Consider the following 20,647-nt stretch of genomic DNA (forward strand, 5'->3'; position numbering starts at 1 on the left):
ATCTCTCTTTCGTGCTACAGTTCTTCTATCTTTCTCTTTTGCTCTGTTCAACTTTCATTATATGTACAAATTATATGTGTATATATTCATATTACAATTTCCATTTTTTTTTATTTTACATTTTTATTTTCACATTATTATTACTTATTCTATAATTATTTTCTATCACAGTTTTGTATATTGTTTCTATTTTATCATTTTATTATCTATTTATTTATTATGTTTACTTTTTGTTTATTTCTATTGCACTTTTTGAAATTTCTTTGCAGAGGGATAAGAATGACTGCTTATGTTCTCCGCCTATCAGGGCGGGTATTGTCTCCTCCCTGATTTCAACGCCAGACCGGCACTCAAAGCCGTGCCGGAGTCCCCCGAATGCGGGACACCGGGCCACAAGGTGGATCACGGTCTGGTCCACGCCCGGTTCACAGAAGCACGAGGGGTCCTCCTTGAGCTTGAACCTGTGTAGGTACTCAGAGAACCCCCCATGCCTCGTGAAGAGTTAGGCCGAGACCGCGTCCACCTCGATACTGCGGAGCACGCGGTAGGCTGAAATGGCGTCCGGGAAAAATGTCCTCGTTACTGAAACCGTCGTTCCTTCCATATACCTCCTGTTCCATTCGTCGAGCGACTCCAATCTCAGTTGTCGCTTGACGAATGAAATGGGGCATCTCTCATATTCAGGTCTTCTTTTACTCTTCAGGGCCACGTCTTTGGCCAACTGGTCCGCCTTCTCATTCCCCTCCGTCCCCGCGTGCGCTTTCACCCAATATAATCTTACATCCTTCCCTTTTTCTCTCACTTTCATAACATTTTCTTTCACTCTGAACGCTAAAGGATGGAGAGTGTCTGATCTTGCGACAGTTTCGAGGGCGGACCGCGAGTCGCTCATTATGGCGTATGCCTGCGCGGACCCGCCAGCAGCTCTGCCTGGTATACAGTGCAGAAGTTGCCCAACTTGAGTTTCTTTGTGTGCAACTCTGCGGCGTCCCGCATGACGCAGAACGCCGCACCCACCTTGTCCTCTATGCGGCTGCCGTCGTTATAAATTACCAGATCGGCAGCCGCGGTGGCAAGTCGGACTTCCTCCGCACTTTCCTCCAGACAGGAGAACTCCACACCAACTTGACCAGACGGGTGTGGTAGTCTCAGGTAGCTGACCGGTACCTCCAGGTCTCGGTCCCTTACCACCTGCCGGGAATGTCCCTTTTTTATCTCAAATAAACGGGCTGCTTCTTGGACCCGACGGTCCAGAGGAAGCAACACGGCAAGTATGAGGGCCGAGTGCAGGGACGCGGTCCTGTGAGTCCTCGCGATCTTCTGTGCGAAGCCCCGCTGGACCGCCCCAACTGCCTGCGGACCAGCAGCTTCCTAGCCGCCGGCGCCCATGCACTCGCTGCATACAAAATGATCGGCTCCAGTACCGCCAGATACATCGTTCTGATCACCTCCGAGTTCAGACCCCAAGATACCTTTGCAGCCCTGCACAGCTGACGATAGAGGCCCTGAGCCTTCTTGCTCACGTTCTTTACATGTGTGTTGAACGTGAGCCTATCGTCAACTGTGAGGCCTAGTATCCGGATTTCCCCAGTCCGGCCAAGCGGCTCACCCCCCATGTTCAGTAATGGGTAGTCGTACTTCAGCTTATTGGTAAACACCATCACCTTTGTTTTGTGTGGTGCAAACCTCAGCTTGTTTTTGACACCCCATTCATGAACATGGGCGAGAACAGCGTTGGCCCGACTCGAGATGTCCTGAGCCTTCTGCCCCAAGAAGACCAGCACGATGTCATCTGCGAACGCCTGGCAGTGTGTCCCGGTCTTTACCACCTCCTCCAGGAGAGGATTGATGAGGAGGGTCCAGAAGGTTGGGCCGCCTACGGATCCCTGCACGCACCCCTTGGTGGTCTCTCTGGCCCACTCTGCCCCCGCGTACCGTACGGACACCTTGCGATCGCTAAAATAGCTGTCAGCAAGACGCCGCAGATTCGCGGGGCAGCGAGTCTCTGCCAGTCTACACCGTATAGCAGGCCACCAGGCGTTATCGAAGGCTCCCTCTATGTCCAATGATACCAGCACTGCGATCTCCTTCTCCTTCAACCGAGTTCGCAGATGCCTGGACCAGGACATACAGGGAGTCTTCGGTACACAGTGGCTAAATATGGGTCCTTTTCTTACTATTTAATAATACTTAAACACACTTCTCACACATATTATTTATTTTATTTTTATTTTTTCTCCTTCAGGAAACTTAAAAACTAGTTACATTTTAACAGGCCACTTATACATCAATGGGTCATTACAAGTTTCCGCCTTTAGCATTATTTACATTGTGAGGACGTGCAAAAGGATCAATCCTACAAGAGAGTTACTCAACTCTATAGCACATACAGGATGAGCAACAAAATCTTACAAGATACATACAAACTTATACTCACATACATATGCATATATACATATATGCATGCGCCTGCACACATACTTATGCATACAATGTATAAATAAATAAAAAGTTGTTATTTTTAATTCGAGATACCTGAGCATTGAAAGTCATAAAATTTACCGCACACAAGACTTGGAACCATCAGCAGATTGTCTCTTACATTTATCATAAGTATACATCTGAGTGATTTTCAAAAACTTAAAGTATAACTGAATTCCTAAGATAAGTGAAGTCGACCGTCTGTGTGCACGTCCACAGCCGAACTGATGGTATATTATGGATCTAAAGTGTTATCATATTGTGTTGAAGTGTATTGCCGCACGCACATTTGTATGTAAAGCAATCTTTTACACACACAATGTCTTAGCAAATTTCCTCTACCGAGCTTTTACAGTCCTTGCAGTTACGGTGACAGATATTTGATCGAAGTAACTTAAAGTTTGCGCCATCTTGCATGCTTTATATAAAACTACTAGTACCACCTGTTTCTGGTTTTTTATTATAGAATTGTGTTTTTCAACAACATAACACGCTCTTAGTACTATCAACTAGATGGCGCTGAATTAAAAGATAATCAAATTCGGTAAAAACTACCTTACTAATTTTAACCTTCGTTCCTATTGAATCATTAAAACTGTATTTCTTTGAGTGTCTAAATTCTGAATTAGATTTTATAAATTTAAACATTAATAACTCAAAAATGACTAGATTAATAATTTTATTAATTATGTATAATTATATAGTACATATGTAATCTTAAATAATAAAATTCATAAATAGCGTATAAAAATTAAGAATTTATGTAGCGAATCGTCTAAACTGTACAAATTGATATTAACGATTTTAATAAATAGTGATGATAATACAATCTTTTAATATTATGAAAGAAATTGACAAAAAATTATCTTAAACTACCTGTACAACCTACATATTCAAACAGTGTAAATACCTGTTTTTAAAGTTGCTCCTGCAACTCTCTTCAACTTTTCTACTTTTTGTATAATAATCATAACGTGGAAATACCATAATATGGCCGACGACACAACCGAGAATTGATATTACAATTTTTTTATGGAAGATATTTTTGAGTCAATTTCATTTGAGTTGAAATGTTAATATTTAAAAAAAAATTCTTTTTAATTTCCATATCTAGTCATCATTAATGTTCAAGATGATTACGATTATTGACATGTCTAAAACTCTATATTTCTATGTTTTATCATTGCTTAAAGAGTCAAAAAGATAATATTTTAATACAGAACACGCGTCTTATTACTTGAGATACTAATAGTTATATAAACAAGATTCAATATCATATTTAGATATTTGTAAAACCTTTAAATTGGAATATCCATATTATCTCAACGAGCTATTTGTTACCTATGTAGAAATATGTACCCTCAATTTGAATAACTTCGTCTCTTTCGCACAAGCAGATAGTAATAGCAACGATTTCACTCTATCCCATTACTTTTATATTGTTCGCTAACTTTCTTGTTTGTGTAAGCAAATACACGTATTTGAAAGTTTGTACATTTGTAAGTTTATTGTAGATACTTATAAGTACACATTTAATGCTGAAAATTAAGATTTTTATTTATTTACATTATATACGTATTTGAATAGCGAAATAATGAATATTTACATAAAAGGAAATGTTTCAGTTGTCGGATTATTACTAGAATACATAAGTAGTACGAATTATTTTAATTACACTTAATAATTAATTAATAATGTTATAAATATTTAATTTATAATCAATCACCAAAAAAAGTAAGAAAAAATGTGTTTGCCATTCTCTTTACTATAACATAAACCTTGTACATTATCTTTTTAGGATTATTACTAAACAAATCGCTTAGAAGTTAGAACAGTGATTTGAACCTATATCCGCTTCTCAATAAGATTAAATATCAAAAAATAGATAAAATTAAATAAATGAATAATAAAAATCTATATTTAAATATTCCGACGTACGTTACAGTTTCTTTGTAAAAACCAAATTAGGCTCATTGCATGTATCTTGGATGCATACATTACGACTACCGCAAAAGATAAGACCTCGGTTAACAATGGCTTAGCAATGTTTATATAACAGGCAACACAAAAATAATAGAACTCAAAAGTAACATATGTAAAATAAAAGCATAGACAGATGAATAAGATTATAGCGTGATGTGCTGTATCATCAACATTGTCATTTCACCGCCACCGAGTGGATACTGTTCTAATGCGTTTAATACAAGATGTATTTTATACATAGAATTCATTAATACATACATTTAATAGAAGGTATTATAATCTATAATAATAATTTGAGTACTTGATAGATTTAGATGGATGGATGGATAGATGGAGATGGCTTTGCTCGATTTACGCTGCGAGATGGAATCAGAAATGAGGAGATCCGCAGAAGAACCACGACCACCGCGTAGCTTGAAGAATTGCTCGTCTGAAGAGGGCGTGGGCAGGGCACATCACTCGTGGAAGCGATGCTCTTTGGAGCCGAAAGGTTCTCGAGTGGCAAACACGAGCCGGTAGACACAGCGTCGGCAAGCCCCCACTTGGTGGACCGACGACATAATTAAGGTCGCGGGAAGTCGCTAAATGCGGGCCGCGCTGGTACGATTATCATGGCGTTCTTTGGGGGAGGCCAATGCCTTGCAGTTAGCCTTTATCGGCTGAAAAGAAGAAGTTTGATGATGACAATACTGTCTTGTCGTTAATCGTAACCATATAACAATATACAGGTTTCAGAAGAGTTATACATTAACCACTTTAAAACTTTTACGATTACTTCCCATCAGCAGGGACAGATAGGAACAGTAAAAAATTGTAATAGGTAATACTGTGAATATTTAAAAATTATATTATCATTTTGCTATTTATTATCTATGAAACTATTAATTTTGGATAGCGTCAAAAACTTTAGGCAGTACAAAGTCTGACTAACAGTAAACGATAAATAATTTTAATATTTAATATGAATTATCTTGCAACACAAAAGATCAAGCAAATCGTTTATTTAAATTATCTTTACTGTAGACGATTTTGTATATTTTTGGCTTAAGCATATTGTAATGTTTCCTAGACCATAAAAACTGTCATTTCTTTTCAAGACTAATGAGTTACAAAAGAATAGAAGTTAAAACATTATAAACTAAATGCTACGACAGACTTAATGCTATCATAATGCCCCTATCGCATTCCTATAAAAATAAATAAATAAACTTATTACAGGGTTATCCTTTTATTAACTGATTTAATGTATTAATAATAAACGAAGACTTACCCACACAAATAAATTTATGGTTTCACACACTGCTAGACTAAGTACTAATAATGTTAAATTATTTTTGATAGATAAAATAAGGTTAAATTGTTTTCACTATACGAGGGTCAAACTGAAAGTTCTTAGAAAATCAAAAACTAAGCATTCTAGCAAGTTATTAGTTTTATTATAACTTTTCAAAATAGCGTCCATTTACATCAATACATCGCTGCATTCGATGGAACCATTGAGAAAAGCACCTTGCCCACTCGGCCTTAGGGGTCTCTTCGACGGCGTTTTGAAACGCAGCCACTGCTTCTTCGGCGTCCATAAAATGTTTTCCTCGAAGTTTTTCTTTTATTTTCGGGAATAAATAAAAATCGCAGGGTGCGAGGTCGGGGCTATACGGCGGGTGACCCAGTAATTCCACGTCTGAGGTCGCCAAATAGTCGATCGTTTGCCTGGCGGTGTGCGACGATGTCGTGATGAAGGAGGATCCTGCTGCGAGGTCGTTTCTCTCGAACTTTTTCCAAGACAAGTGGCAAACAGTTGTTAGTGTACCACTCTGCATTAACCGTTTTCTGATCCTCTAAGACAACTGTCGCGTAATGACCTGTCTTTCCGAAGAACGAGGCCACCATCTTTTTTCCAACACTTCGACCTCTCTTCACTTTAGTTGGCAACTCTTCGGAAGGAAACACCCACTGAGCAGACTGTCTTTTGGTTTCCGGATCATAACAGTAAATCCAGCTTTCGTCACCCGTTAGTATGTCGAACACAGCATTTGAGTCACCTCCGTTAAATTTTTGGATCATTTCTCGGCACCAATCAACACGGCGGAGTTTTTGAGCCTCGGTCAAATTATGCGGTATCCAGCGGGCACAAAGCTTCCTGACCGCTAAATGTTCATGGAGGATTTTGTGCACTTGACTCATACCTATGCCTAGACTTGTCCGAATCTGCTGATAGGTCACTCTTTTGTCAGTCTCTACCATACGCCGCACAACACTGATATTGTCTTCAGTCGTCGCTGTAGAAGGCCGTCCCTCACGCAAATCATCGGTGAGATTAGTTCGACCACGTTTGAATTCATTAAACCAGTTGTAAACTGTGGCACGAGATGGAGCTTCATCGTGAAAAGCCAATCGAAGTCTATCATAACTTTCTTGTTGACTTATATGACATCGAAAGTCATAAAAAATCATTGCACGAAAATTTTCTCGGCTTAAATTTATTCTGACGTGCACAGACAATTTTCAATTTGCCGCCAAATCGTAAAACAAATTACAAATGAATGAAATGTATACTCAATATTATTGGTAAAGAGTTCTATTTTCAAAATTTAAACTTATTTTTTTAATATAATGCTTTTAAGTTGCCAGTTCTAAAAACTTTCAGTTTGGCCCTCGTATTCGTCGCAATTTTTCATTTTTTTAATAAAATAGTAAGCTAATAATAATTAGCCGAGTTAGTCAAGCCGCTTAGTACAATAGTTTAGCCCCTAATAACACTATCGATTCACTTTTGTTTTTATAAGATATCTATTGAAATATATAATAAGAAGTTAACTATTGAAGTGAATTAAATGCTGGGGCATTGAACATCACGATTACTTTGCTAAGGTCGTCAAAAGACGGGGGATGTAGACTCTTTCCAGCCGGTCCTGTTGGAAATCTTTGGAGGAAGCCTATGTCCAACAATGATCGCCTTAGGGCTAAACTGATGGTAATGATAATGATTAGAAAAAGAAAATGCTTTAGCTAGAAGGCTACTACGGCATGTGAATGCGTTGCACGTCTTTTCAATTATAACTTTAAAAAGTCCCGTTCTTTCTTTTAAGACTGAATTATTAATACTGCAAATAATCTTATTTTCAGAACCTTAAGTATTCACATTTTATCGCCAAGATATTAAATATGCATTGCGAGCGCTCCTTGTAAACTCTTACATGTTTTGCTGAAAGTATTTTTCATACAAAACATTTTACTTACCAGTAACAATAGTTCATTCGTGTGTATAAATTATTCGCCTATAAAATAATTTGTTATCAAGCAATACCGATAGAACTGACGGAACATTTAAACATTATTATTGTCTATTATAAATAAATTTCTTGTCACATGCACACCTTAATTTCATTCTCCTCATCGTTACTTCGTTGCAGAGAATTCTGAAATAACATTACTTAGAATGATTACCAAGTGAGATTTCCTGTAATCGTCGTTTCAGCTTGTTGATGCCCATTACAAAACATAGGGCTCCCCCAAAGGTATCTACGAAGGAATACGCCATAATCGCCATGCTTGAATTGCGGATGGACTATCGCAGTGTGGTATAATGATGCGCAAAGACACCACTGCCCATCCCCTGGAAACTTGTTTGTGGACAAAGGTAATCTCATATAATTAATGCACAAACTGTGAAATAAAACTGTATCCCGGAAATGAAACCCGCGATCTACGATCGCCAGTCTTAGCTCTCTATCGCTGGGCTACCGCTACTCATTTACAGTAATAATTACAAGTATTTACCGCTTTTATAAATAAAATATAAAAGGGTAAAATGTAAAAGTTGATGACGAATTTTTACTTCAAAGCAGGAACAAGCGTTATTAAAACTCATGGAATTGTTTATTGCTTACTTTTGCCTTTGAATTGCCTTAAAATACGAATATAGTTGGTTCAATGGATCCGTAACGCTAAATTGATTTTAATATTATTTAATATATTTAATATTATAACAATCTTATACCAGTCTTTATAAAACATTAAAAAAGTAACTAGTTTTTAACTATTCAGATATAAAACCATCAAATTTGGACATATCAATCTGGCAAACCCTGCCAATGTAAATGATCATGTTTTATTTAGATAACTAATAATTCAAGACATTTCATAATAATATTATATTATAACATATATTTCTATACGACGAACAAGACGGTCAACTGATAGTAATCGGAAGATTGATTGATCAGATAATAAAAATCGACCTTCCCAGAACAAAATTTCAGATCAGAACAAACGGTAATTTACAATTCAACAATATTATTCCATCATCCTCGGTAATCGAAACTACGAAAGCAAAAATGTAATATATTTTTTTGGTTACATATCGTTAATTAATTATTTCTAAATATAGCTCTTGGGCTTGATAAAATATATTTAATAGTAAAAAAATACGTTAAGTTGAATTAATTATTGCTAACAATTGCGAGCAAAAGTGAATCTGATTGAAAAGACACATTACGCAAGAACGTCCAAAAAAACTAGTTCAAATTACATAGCAGTGAGAAAAAAGAAACTTTAGAGCTCTTCTAATTTAATTACAAGAATAAAGTATAAGATCTGAATAGGAATTAAAAATGTCAAAAAACATGTATATTCCGTGTTAGGACATATGTCACATTGTGCGGGGAAATGAAAGATATCTGTATTTTTTAAGTCGGCGGGCTCGCGGGTTCCGCGGAGGCTCGTGCACCCGCCATCGGAGCTGCGGCGCCGCCCCGCTCCGTCCGCGGTCTCCATGGCAACCAGCTCAAATGACGTATCGATCCCGCGAGGGGGCGCGGGTGGCGCCGCTCCACCCGCCGCCGCCACCCTTGCACCCCAGCCACCGCCACTCGACCGTTGGCCCATGCAAAATGACGGATGTAAAGTTTGGATATACCTCCTTGGAAGGAAATGATATTTTCATTAAAATGAAAATGAGGTAATGTTTTATGATTTATTTCTTTTTCGCTACGTATTCACCTCGCGTTACTTATGGTCTGGTACTCAGTATTATAGAATTCAAATGCCAATATTATTCAATTATAACTTTTCCTCTAAATGTGCCTTTTTCTGTAATTATATTTTTTCCGTATTTGTTACATGAAAAATGTTATAATACAAACATAGACAATATTTCGCCATATGATTAAATGAACGAAACGTTTCCAATGAGGTAAGAAATAGTACGCTTTATCCATAAAAATGGGGCGTAACCCACAATTTTAATGGTATTCTTGGTTCACGTCTGAGCTCGGAACATATGAAATTATATGTCCCGTTAGCCGAGTAATTTGCTAGGCAGAATTCTTATTCAAATCTTTCTTTTAGAATCATGTGTTCCGTTTTACTGGCAAAAAAAATTACTACGTTGACCAAATGTACCAATTAGATCTAGCAAAATGGATTGCTATACTATTTTTATATTTAATAAAGCAACATGACACATTAGTAAGGCGTGCCGCTGATGAACAACCGATTGGTCATGTCACATCAACGTATAAAATAATCACTGTAAACTACCTACTTCAACGGCCTCCTATGAAGAGGTTGTCCTCCCAAAAACCAATAGACTCGTATCCGTGACCAGCCATTTTTTTGGCCTAAAGTTACCAAATCTTATTTATAAACATAAATTTCAGCATGTTTCATATACGTTTTTAATTGGTTATACAATATTTTTAATATTAAAGTTACATAAACCAATGTCGGTACCTGTCTTTTTAAGTATTTTAAAAACGAGATGTTTTATTTTTACTTCAACATTAATGAAAATAACGTATTGTTATCTAACATTTTATAATGGAAAATTTTTGACATATTCTTTTCTAAATAACTAAGCTTTCATATTTTTTTCCAATATTAAGCGAAGCAAGGAATGTATTAATTAAACAAGACGAAAATAAAATTGTTATATTTCAAAGAACTTTCCACATAATGCTCAGAGTCACTAATTAAACCTGTGTATGAGACTTCAGAAACGCCGACGAAACTTTGATTAGTTCAAGGTATTAATTTCCCGAACCTCCTTTAGGAATGCAATTAAACCTAAAAAGCGGAGACAAAATGACGAATACTGTATTGCATCTTTTCCAATGTTTATGCAGCATGAAAAAAACAAATACGTCGCAACTATAATTATGATTGGTTATGTAACTATTTTTATATTCGCTTTATAAAATGTAGGTTAATTATTTTAAAATTAGTAGATAATACTAATCTTTTGACGTAATGATCCTTTTTAAGTCTCTCACATGGCAAAGGACAAATATTAAGTATTAATTTGTATTATTTAATATTTGTTCTAACAAAAATATTAAATTTCAAAACATTTTGTCAAAAAATCATTAACATAAGCATGTATTATTCTCTCTTTTAATAGAAATACTTGTGTTAGGAGATACTGCTTTACTTTCAATATCGCCATCATCATTCTACTCATAGGATGTCTAATGGGGACGTCCAGTTCCTATAGGAGAAAGGCCCGTCTCCAGCATTGGACGAAATTTATATTTCCAATAATACCTGGCGTAAGAAACCTGCATCCAGCGTTTTTCATTTTGTGGGTGGACGTTTTACGCAGCGCTTGCTAATCCGTGGTCTTGGATCCGTGATCAAACGGCCATATGTTCTCCACGCTATGTGGTCTAACCACTGCCACTTAAACTTCACCTCAGGACCATGACGGTTACTTTCATTCCTTTACGGACCTCCTTATTTCTAATTCGATTTCGTAGACAACTCCCAAGCATAGCTCTCTCCATAACCCGTTGAGCGAATGCTAGCTTTATCCATATTAAATGCTACAGTTTATTCATATTAATTGTTTAATATAATCGAGGCAGATTCAGTAATTATTTAAAAATACAAATAACATTTAAATTAATAAACTCATATGTACATCCGTACATGTGAGTGTGTGTGCGAGGTAAAAGTAACATAATAACGTTTAAGAAGATCATTATCTTGTAAGACGATTAATAATTTCTGAAATACTAAAACCTTGAACTAAACAATTTTACTAAACATTTATTTAACTTAATTACATAATCTAATATAACTAATTTAAAGAGATACATTGCATACAGTATCTAAACAGTAATACGAACTGAATTTAGGGTTCATGAAACATATGTGATGGTTTATAAAAGAAACTAAGTATTTGGTTTAAAATAAGTTTTTTTTTTATTAAATATATACTATTAATCATTTGCCATTGGTATGTTTAAACGTCTCTTCTAAAATTTTGTTTCAAACATTAACATAATTAAGTGGTTCTCAAAGTTTTCCCATTATAAACTTAGCGAGAAATTTTATTTTTCCCTCAAGTCACGCGTCGCTGTGTGCGAGCGTGTGCACGAAACAGCGAATTGGATTTTCTCTTGTGTGAGTAAACCTACTTTTGTCGACGGAACAGGAAAACCTCGGAGATTCATGAAATATTAATGGAAAATTGTTCTCAATATATTTTATGCTATATTACGAACACTATTTACAAGATAAATAGCACAATTATACGTATACGTTTGCGTCAAAAAAGTTCATAGTAAAGTTAAACAAAATTTGAATGTATGCCATAATAAAAACTCTTTACAAAAAAAGACGACATCTTTGTACTAGTGACGATTTAAAAAGCTTTTACTGTATTTACAAAATGATGGTTGCGGGGGCCTTATGATTCTGAAATTGAGATCACACACAAGGTGGACAAAACAAAGTTATTAATAGTGTCGAAATACTCCAGATGAAGGCCGCTTCTATCCACTTTTGGAAATTTTAACCTATGTCCAGTAGTGTTCTTCGTCCGTAATGATGATGATTATGAAACGCCTTTCTCATCTCAAATCATTGTTGTTATTAAATTTATTGTTTATTATATTAATTCCTATACTATATTAAAACTTTCTAGTTAAAATTTTTAGTAGATATTTAACTCTTGTTATGATATTATCTTATGAAATTAAACGATTTTTTGTTAAAATTTTATGTTCTTGTTTAATTATTAACATAAACTTAAATTAAAAATGTTATCGTAAGCTATTCTAAAGATTTGAACTTTAGTCATAACGTCTTGGCTCGATGGGAACTCAGAAATATAGATCCTAGCGAGCAAAACCTGAAGTAAATCACTAGTCTGTGTTATTACATTCATAATAATTCTACGACATGGGTAGATAAATACTGGTATAGCTCTTTTATAACAAGGAGATCGAAAAAAGGGCCTGACTGTGTATAGGCAGATTATTTATTTTCTTAATTATGCTATAAAACTTTCGTCACAAGGTGTACACTTCTAGGTATGTATCTGTTCTTCTTTAGTCTGGAAAAGAATAACGTTAAATATAAATTATAATATAGTAATTTTAAACGTTTTATTTATGAACGTAAGTAAATATAAAGTTCAAAGCTTTATTCAATATCGTGCAATGTAATAAATAAATTTAGCAATCGACTTATCTAAAACCATCATGAATCTGGTTTTATATCTTGGCCAGATGCGTCACCGTATTATTTTTAATTAAAAAAATATAATAACACAAGCATAAAAATTTTAAATAATAAGTTGAATAAATTTGTTAATATGGATTTTAGACCTTAAATTTACTTATAATATGTATAAATAGAATATAGATATGGAATAAATATATATTCGACAAAGAATTTAAAATATAGCTGATATTTTGTTATATGAAAAACTTAGGTAAGACATATAATTAATGAAAAACGGCATTCTTTATATGCGGAGCAAGCTATAATTATTTTTAATTATTTCATATGAAAGATATAATTGAGAATCAATTATTTTTTCATCATTTAGACATGATATTTTAATTTGGTAAATATTAAAACAAATATTTGTGTTAAATAGCCTTTAAATATTTTAGCACATAAAAATAATTTTAAAATATTTTAATTCGCTCTAAAGCTATTTTAATGTTGTATATTTTTCTATACTAAATAGGCTTGTACTAATGCATCTACAATTTTCTGTTATATTTGTGTATAGTTACGAAGTCATTAAGTACTGTTAACAATTTCTCTCTAACCGGTTCTCTAGTTTGAACAAACTATGTAAGCTTTATGACTCGAGACTAGTTATTTCATAAGCTAATAAAGATTAGGGTTGCTATATTATAAAACAGCGTATTTTAATACCAAAGGAGGCATTTAAATGCGACAAAATATACCTACATAAGTTTTTAATATATCATTACGATTAATTGTTGCAAAATTATATCGCGTCACGTCGCAATTATTAAAGAGAATCCGATAAGCGTTGAAAAGCATTTCACTCAAATAAAAAACTGTATCGTTATAATCGTAAATATAGTACTGAAATCGACTGAAAATAACTCAATGGTAAAAGCTAATACTAACATAAAGACGGGTATGTATAGCTGTTTGTAGATATGCGAACCTGTTTGGTTCGGATATGTTTTTCTTTTAATTTGTTAGTTTATAAATCGGTATGCACATACTTTCTTTGCGTCATATAATTGCGGTAAAAAGTTGTACTAAAATTTAGAATTCAAATACAATGACTAAATTTTTTTTTTAATACTCACATGAAATAACTTTTAAGTTTTTTTATAAATTTTCTTGAACTATTTAGTTACGTGAAAATTACGTTGGACTATCTTCCATATTTACGTGTCTTAAACTAAACTACTAAATATTTGTCCTAATTATACATATAATTTCTACTATTCTGTTAGTTAGAAAAATCCCTTTTCAAAATAATTGCCACTTCATTTTCATCATGCCATAAAATCACCATTTGATGATTAATTTTTGATTGTGAAATTAAAAATGAAAATAATTTTCTTACAACGTCATTAACGAAAAAGATTTAATAAATTCTTATACATTAAGTAATGATACAGAAAGAGCGTTCACCCAATAACAAGTAATACGCCCATTTTGCCTATAACAACATTGGATATTTATTATAAACTATAAGTTAAGACAAACTTAATAAAATATATACTTTTTTTGTAGAAATCCATAAAGTGCTGATACTTTAGTCAGAAATGTAATAAAGTGTGTGTATCATACTTATGCGTGTGAAACTTTCTTTAATACAAACAGATAAAAGATTTTAAAATTACTCAATTTTAATACGTATACGTCCGGATATAGTCATATTCTTTCACAATAGGACGAGACATGTCGAACTCCCCCGTGCCGCGCGCTCACCCACCTCCGACGTCTCCCGCCCGCCCGTACTGGAATGCCCATTGTCCCGCCGACATGATGTTGGCAAGCCACTTATGTCAATAGATACATTTATTGTTGATTATCATACATAATACTGTGTTTTGTTATTGAACAATTCCGCTGTTGGACGAAATTTGTAATCGTAATATGTATAAGTCTTCGTTCTTTGAACGAGGCTTTTTTTCGTAAGTCAAAGATAAGTAACAAAGGTAAGTAAGTAGGGCACAAAAGAGAATCAAAACAGGACATGCGGATGACTAATTGTAAGCTTAAATGAGCTACTACAAATCATGTTTTGACGACATGCCATCTTATAGCGCGGTTCGCTCGGTGGATTGGTGTTAATTTAATGGTATAGTAAGGCATAGTTGCATCAAGAGCATTATAATGTTGTAGTAAAGTTATTAGTGGTTGAATCGGGCGAGAGCGCGCTGGCCGGACTGAGCGCAGCTGTCAAGGCCAACTGAGGTCACTCCACCGACGATCTCCGAGCCACGATGCCCGGGACCGGTTCTACAATTTTTAGTCTCTTTTTATTTTCATTTTTGTATACACGACGACGCGGAGACTAAACAATGTTTATAATACGAGCCTCCGTCAGATTAAATTTTGTTTTATGAAACAAAAAGAATGTTTAGTCATTGGTTTTTAAGAAAGCTTAAAATGATTAATATTTATTTACTATGTTTAAGCTAAAAATTATTTAACTATATTTGATTTTGTTTTACAATTTGATAGTCTAATATTCTCGTTTAACTTATATTTATTTGCTTCCTTATAAATGGTTAAAACATTTCAACTTCTTGTCACCCTAAGGTTAAGAATAACAAAACTTTTTTGTTTATTTAGTCAAAATTGGAATACTAGTCATGGAGCACAATTAGAGACAAACAAAAACTTAACTAACATAAAGATCATAACAAGGAAATAAACGTAACATACTAAATCAGGTTTTAAAAGTCACATAGATCTATACCTATTTTTGACGCATACTGTTTGTTTTTACAGACAGTTTATTTTTTCTAAATCCGATGATGGCCGCCAGATGGCGTATATAATGTTCACACCGTACAGCAAACTGTAAACATGGCTCCCCGTCGCCTGTTAGTTTGGAATTTTTACTCATACTTAATGTCTCTGAAATAGCCGTATATTTAAATATTGGCCATATGAAAATCAATGACAAATATATATGATTCTAAATGTTTTGCTCGAACTAAAAATAAAATATATTAAAATATTTTCTGGTTTATTTATCCGCAATAACTTTAAAAACTTATGAGATTAATGAACAAAATCTCTTTAAAAATATACATTATTAAATTGATGTTGATGTGGTGCAATTGTACAAATTAATTTAAATTATTAATGCTTTTTACTACATTACTTATGAAAAAAATTGAAAATAATTATTATAAATACCTAATGCAATAAAAGAAACTACGTTTTCGTATCCGGATACGGCGGAATTCGTATCCTAAATCTAAAATTATTCGTATCTGCCATCTAACCGTACTTTACAATCCCCATTTGTGTGCTGGTCTATCGTTATTTTATTAAAATTATTAATTTCAGAAAACAGTTAAACCATAGAAACTATTCATGAAATTATGAGTCAAACATTTAATTATAAATTGTATCATTCTATAGCGGAACGTGTTCATGCTCCGCTAGCTATGTGTATCACTAAATAGCGTCCAGACGTTGGAAATGTTGGAGAAATATCAACGAACTAAAGACAATGGAGTATTATGTGGTAATAATGGAAAATATATTCGTTTGCTTATAAGTTGAAAGAAATATCTAAACAAATCGTGGTATTGTTAGCCCTTGAAGGACTAAAACAACCATCCACTTACAATAACTTTATGGTCACGTATAAATACATTTTATAATAGGAATCGATACAATATTGAATGGTTTTAAGTGTCATATATAATTTTAGCCGTTAGAGCTATACTTCCTATTTTTAAACAAGCATTATTACCACTACTAATCTCTTAAGTCAAAAATAATTTTTCTTCTGCTTTCTTCAATAATTAAATATGTTTTTGTTCTAATTATGCACCGTGCATTAAAATGTCACATGTTATTTTCATTCTCATCCTGATTCGAGACAGAAAGGACCAAGTCAACGGTTACGACCAAACAAATAAGACCTGCTCCATCGCCGTAGTGTAATGCGAACATTTGCTTGTGAAAGATTGCTTTAGAGCTTACGGAGGTCTACAGATGTGGTCATAAACGATGCTCCGGGCAAGGCACTTGTCGGGGTCATAACCTGTTTGCGACCCCTCCCTACGGGACGCGGCGCTCACCATGCTCACTTGCGACCCAATCTTTGACCGGTTGTTGTTCAATAAACAAAAACAAATTGTTATCTGTTCAATAAATAATAAACGTATTACAATCAGTCGTCAATATATTTTATTATTCAAGTACGAGATTTGATATCAGAGAAGTAATAAAGGACCGTTGTTTACTAAAACAGATATATTATTATGTTTTATAATTTCATTTGATGCGTTTAATAATTTTACAATAATTCACTAAGTTTCGCGTATTATTTATTAATTATGGTAATTTTATTTAATTGACTCTCATTTTGTCGTGATTCAACTACGCGCTTACTGCATGGTTCAACATATTATAAGCGCGTGGCTAGCACAGAACCATCCGAAAGCTTTCAGAATATAAAAAATTAAATTGGCTACATTTGTCGATTATGTTTGTTTGGATAGGACATTTGGTTTGTTGAAATGACGTTGAAGGCGCGTTGTATTTATTGTGCGGCGTTCCGTGGATATTGTTAAAGCACACAATGCGAGTGGAGCGGGCCGTTGTGCCTTGGGAAATGTTGTACGACTACTTTTTTCGTCTGGATTCTATACTCACGATAGTTTTTTTTTTTTAAAAAAAAAACCGAGAGCTCGAGATGTACAGGTTTATCTGTTGAAAATTTATTAACATCAAGAAACAATTTAAAACCTTTTCTCAAGATGGTCCATGAGACGTTCATGATGAATGGAAATAAACGCTATTAAAACTTTTGCCTTTATAAAATATTATTTTCTAAATTGATGATATTTTGTAAATAAAACTAAAATAAATCATCAAAGGCTAAGATGATTAATTTTATTACGATTTCAATATTATTAATTATCATATGATAATAATTACTTCGCTTTTTACAAAAAAAACGTACTACTGTATTTTTAACCTTTTTTATAAAAATATTAATTTTATATGAAATGTTTTCCGTTATAGATGAAAACATTACTTATGGGTATTTTGTGATACGTATCAAATAAAATGTAAGGTATTATTAACATGAATTAACAGGGTTGCTTTCGAAATTTTGTGAGGTGCTTAGCGAATGTGTACCGCATGATAATAACTTTAATAAAATGGTTTAGAACAGCGAATATATTGGATGGACAGAAACTAGAAAAATGCACGAAAACACCATTTCGCATCGGCCTAGTATGCTGTACGCCCTTTGAAACGATGAGGATATTAGAAACAAGAAACTAATTACATAGTTTATAAGCAATGAAATAGTTAACAATTTTCAGTTATTGCTTTGTTCATTGCCATATGGCCATCCACACGAGCGGAGATTTCATGAGTTTGTTTTGCTAAATAAAACATATTTTTATCATATTATGATGTTGATTATTACTTGCGCCGTTGTTAAGGAACCCAGTGCGATAATTACACATAACCGGTAATATTAGAACAACTACCAGTTTGGGGTACTAGCAAGGCCATTTAACTTTTCAAGCAAATAAAAAATTTTCTAGCTCACGAAATTTCAAGCAATTTATTTAAAACAAAATTCAGTATTCAATATGATCAGAAGAATTTTCAGGTTGTAGACACCACTGAAAATTCTTCTTTAACGTTTCGCCTTAAATGGATTTTCTTCTTCACTTGTATATTAGCGTGGATATCATGCAAGAATCATCAATCAGTAATACAGTACAATCCAATAGGAATAAGACTTTTCCTAGATACGGCATGAAGTTGTTAAATTTACTAGAAACTATATTACTTCTTTAATTATTAATGTGACTTACGTGACTAAAAAGGACAATTTTTTTGCCAGTAGTAAATACGGATATGATTAAGAATAAAGCCACGGAGAGAACTATACTCGGGATTTCTCCACGAGATCAAGTCAGAAAGGCGGAGATCGTTAGACGAATGAAAGTAACCAACATAAGCGAGCGGATTGGGAAGTGGTAGTGCAGACCAGATAGTGCGCAAATGGCCGCTGGAACGTCAAAGATCTGAAATAGACGCACTGGCAAGCGTAGGATATCCACCCACAAAGTATGAGGGATGACCTTGTTGAGATCGTTGAAAGACGAGGGATACAAGCCGATCTTCTTGAAAATATATTGGAGACACTATGCAGTGGATGTCCAGCGGCCTGTGAAATGATGATGAAGGATTATTAAGTAAGTAACTATAAAGACAGTAATTATTGATTTTAAGCATATATATCAAAACTTCATTAAATATTAAATTACATTTTTATGCCATCATTAAAGTTCACCCACGATTCGCATCAAGGCGCTTTCATAATGTAATTATGACTTTTGATAAAACGAAACTCTCGTACGCTACGTTTAACGTAGAACGTTCCAAGTTTGTTATCTACTTTTTAAATTTAATTAAAATTTGTTTTATGAACGAAAATTATATTATTTATTTAGATTAAAACATTTGCTCTATGGTATTGTTATAAGTAAATTTCAAACTAACATCGTATTGCATTGAGCATAATTGTGTAATAGTTTGATGCAAATGGATTGAGAAAAATATATAATAATATGTGAATAAAAGTGCGTACAAATATATAATATGTGTTGTTTACGTAACATAAATAATTATACCTAATAAGTTTATGAACAACTTTTAATTTAAAATATCATCTTCAATTACTAAAACTAGAAAAACTGTAAAATAACTGATGAAATAGGCGTTGATGACACCGAAGACCACAAATTCGAGAAGCAAGCCGCGGATTACGACCTGGAAACGTTAATATTCCGGGTGGGCGTAAGTGTGGACGAAGCGTTCCTCACGCAGCTGGCGGGATAAAGGACGGTAGTCGTCGGCAGCCTGAGGGCTAATCATAATACCTTGGCTGGTGTTTTTAGCTTTGGCCTTGTGCATGTCGTTGACAACGAGTCACGTGTGGTCGGAATTCCACGACTGGTTATCTTGGGAAAAGATGGCCGGGGAGAGATTGTGACTCGCTAGTGCTTTGGCCGGCCGCTTATTGCTGGGGGGGGGGGGGTAGCTTGGAAGCCGTCCAAGGTGCGGGCTTGGGCACGGGTATCATCGCTGAGCTAGTAGATGGGATGGCAGCTTTGTTGTCACGGAGGGATGGGGATGATGCCGCACGGGCCGGCCTCTTCCTTTTACCCATAATTATGGTGAAGACGTCGTTCGCGGGTATCGACTTCGGCCCGTTAACCATCATCTACGTGTGCCTAAGTATTCGGACACGGTGGTGAAGTCCGAGGAGTCGCCGCTCAGACCCGGATTTAGGGCTGAAGAGGACTTGGGCGCTGCTTTGCGTTCAAGGGTGTCCAGTGACTGCGAAGAGTCAGACAGGAAGCGGGTGAGGCGATCATTGGCATCAGCCTTGTACTCTTCGGGGTACTTCTGAGCCATTTCGCGAAAGAAAGTGATTAAGGGGTCCTCGCCGGAAGGGGGACCTATGTAGTGGCGCCAGGACTTGGCCATGTTTTGGAGGAGGGAACACTGCGATTACGAATCGATGCGACGAAGTGCGGATAAGCATGGAAGTTTAAGCTCCATGACGGTCACACTGGGCTCCCCTGCGCCAAACAGCGCCAAATACCGGTGTCTGGAGAGAGGTTATTCCGCGTTATTGAGCATCATAACGCGTCAATAAATCTAAATGCTCCTA

The 20,647-nt window shown here is 35.0% G+C and overlaps 1 protein-coding gene across 1 annotated transcript; it reads right to left on the reverse strand.

Moving 5' to 3' along the window:
- Positions 1-502: 502 nt before the first annotated feature.
- On the reverse strand, positions 503-20,388 carry LOC137930342 (uncharacterized). Its single transcript, XM_068773578.1, has 3 exons — positions 20,199-20,388; positions 1,463-1,792; positions 503-930 (listed from the first exon to the last, which is right to left on the reverse strand). The coding sequence occupies exons 1-3, from the start codon at positions 20,386-20,388 to the stop codon at positions 503-505; spliced, it is 948 nt and encodes a 315-aa protein (XP_068629679.1).
- Between the last annotated feature and the right edge of the window lie 259 nt (positions 20,389-20,647).

The sequence above is a fragment of the Battus philenor genome, unplaced genomic scaffold, assembly GCF_028537555.1.
Source record: "Battus philenor isolate CCGP_79_NKW_IND1 unplaced genomic scaffold, ilBatPhil1.0.hap1 SCAF_6, whole genome shotgun sequence".
NCBI classification, from domain to species: Eukaryota; Metazoa; Arthropoda; class Insecta; order Lepidoptera; family Papilionidae; genus Battus; species Battus philenor.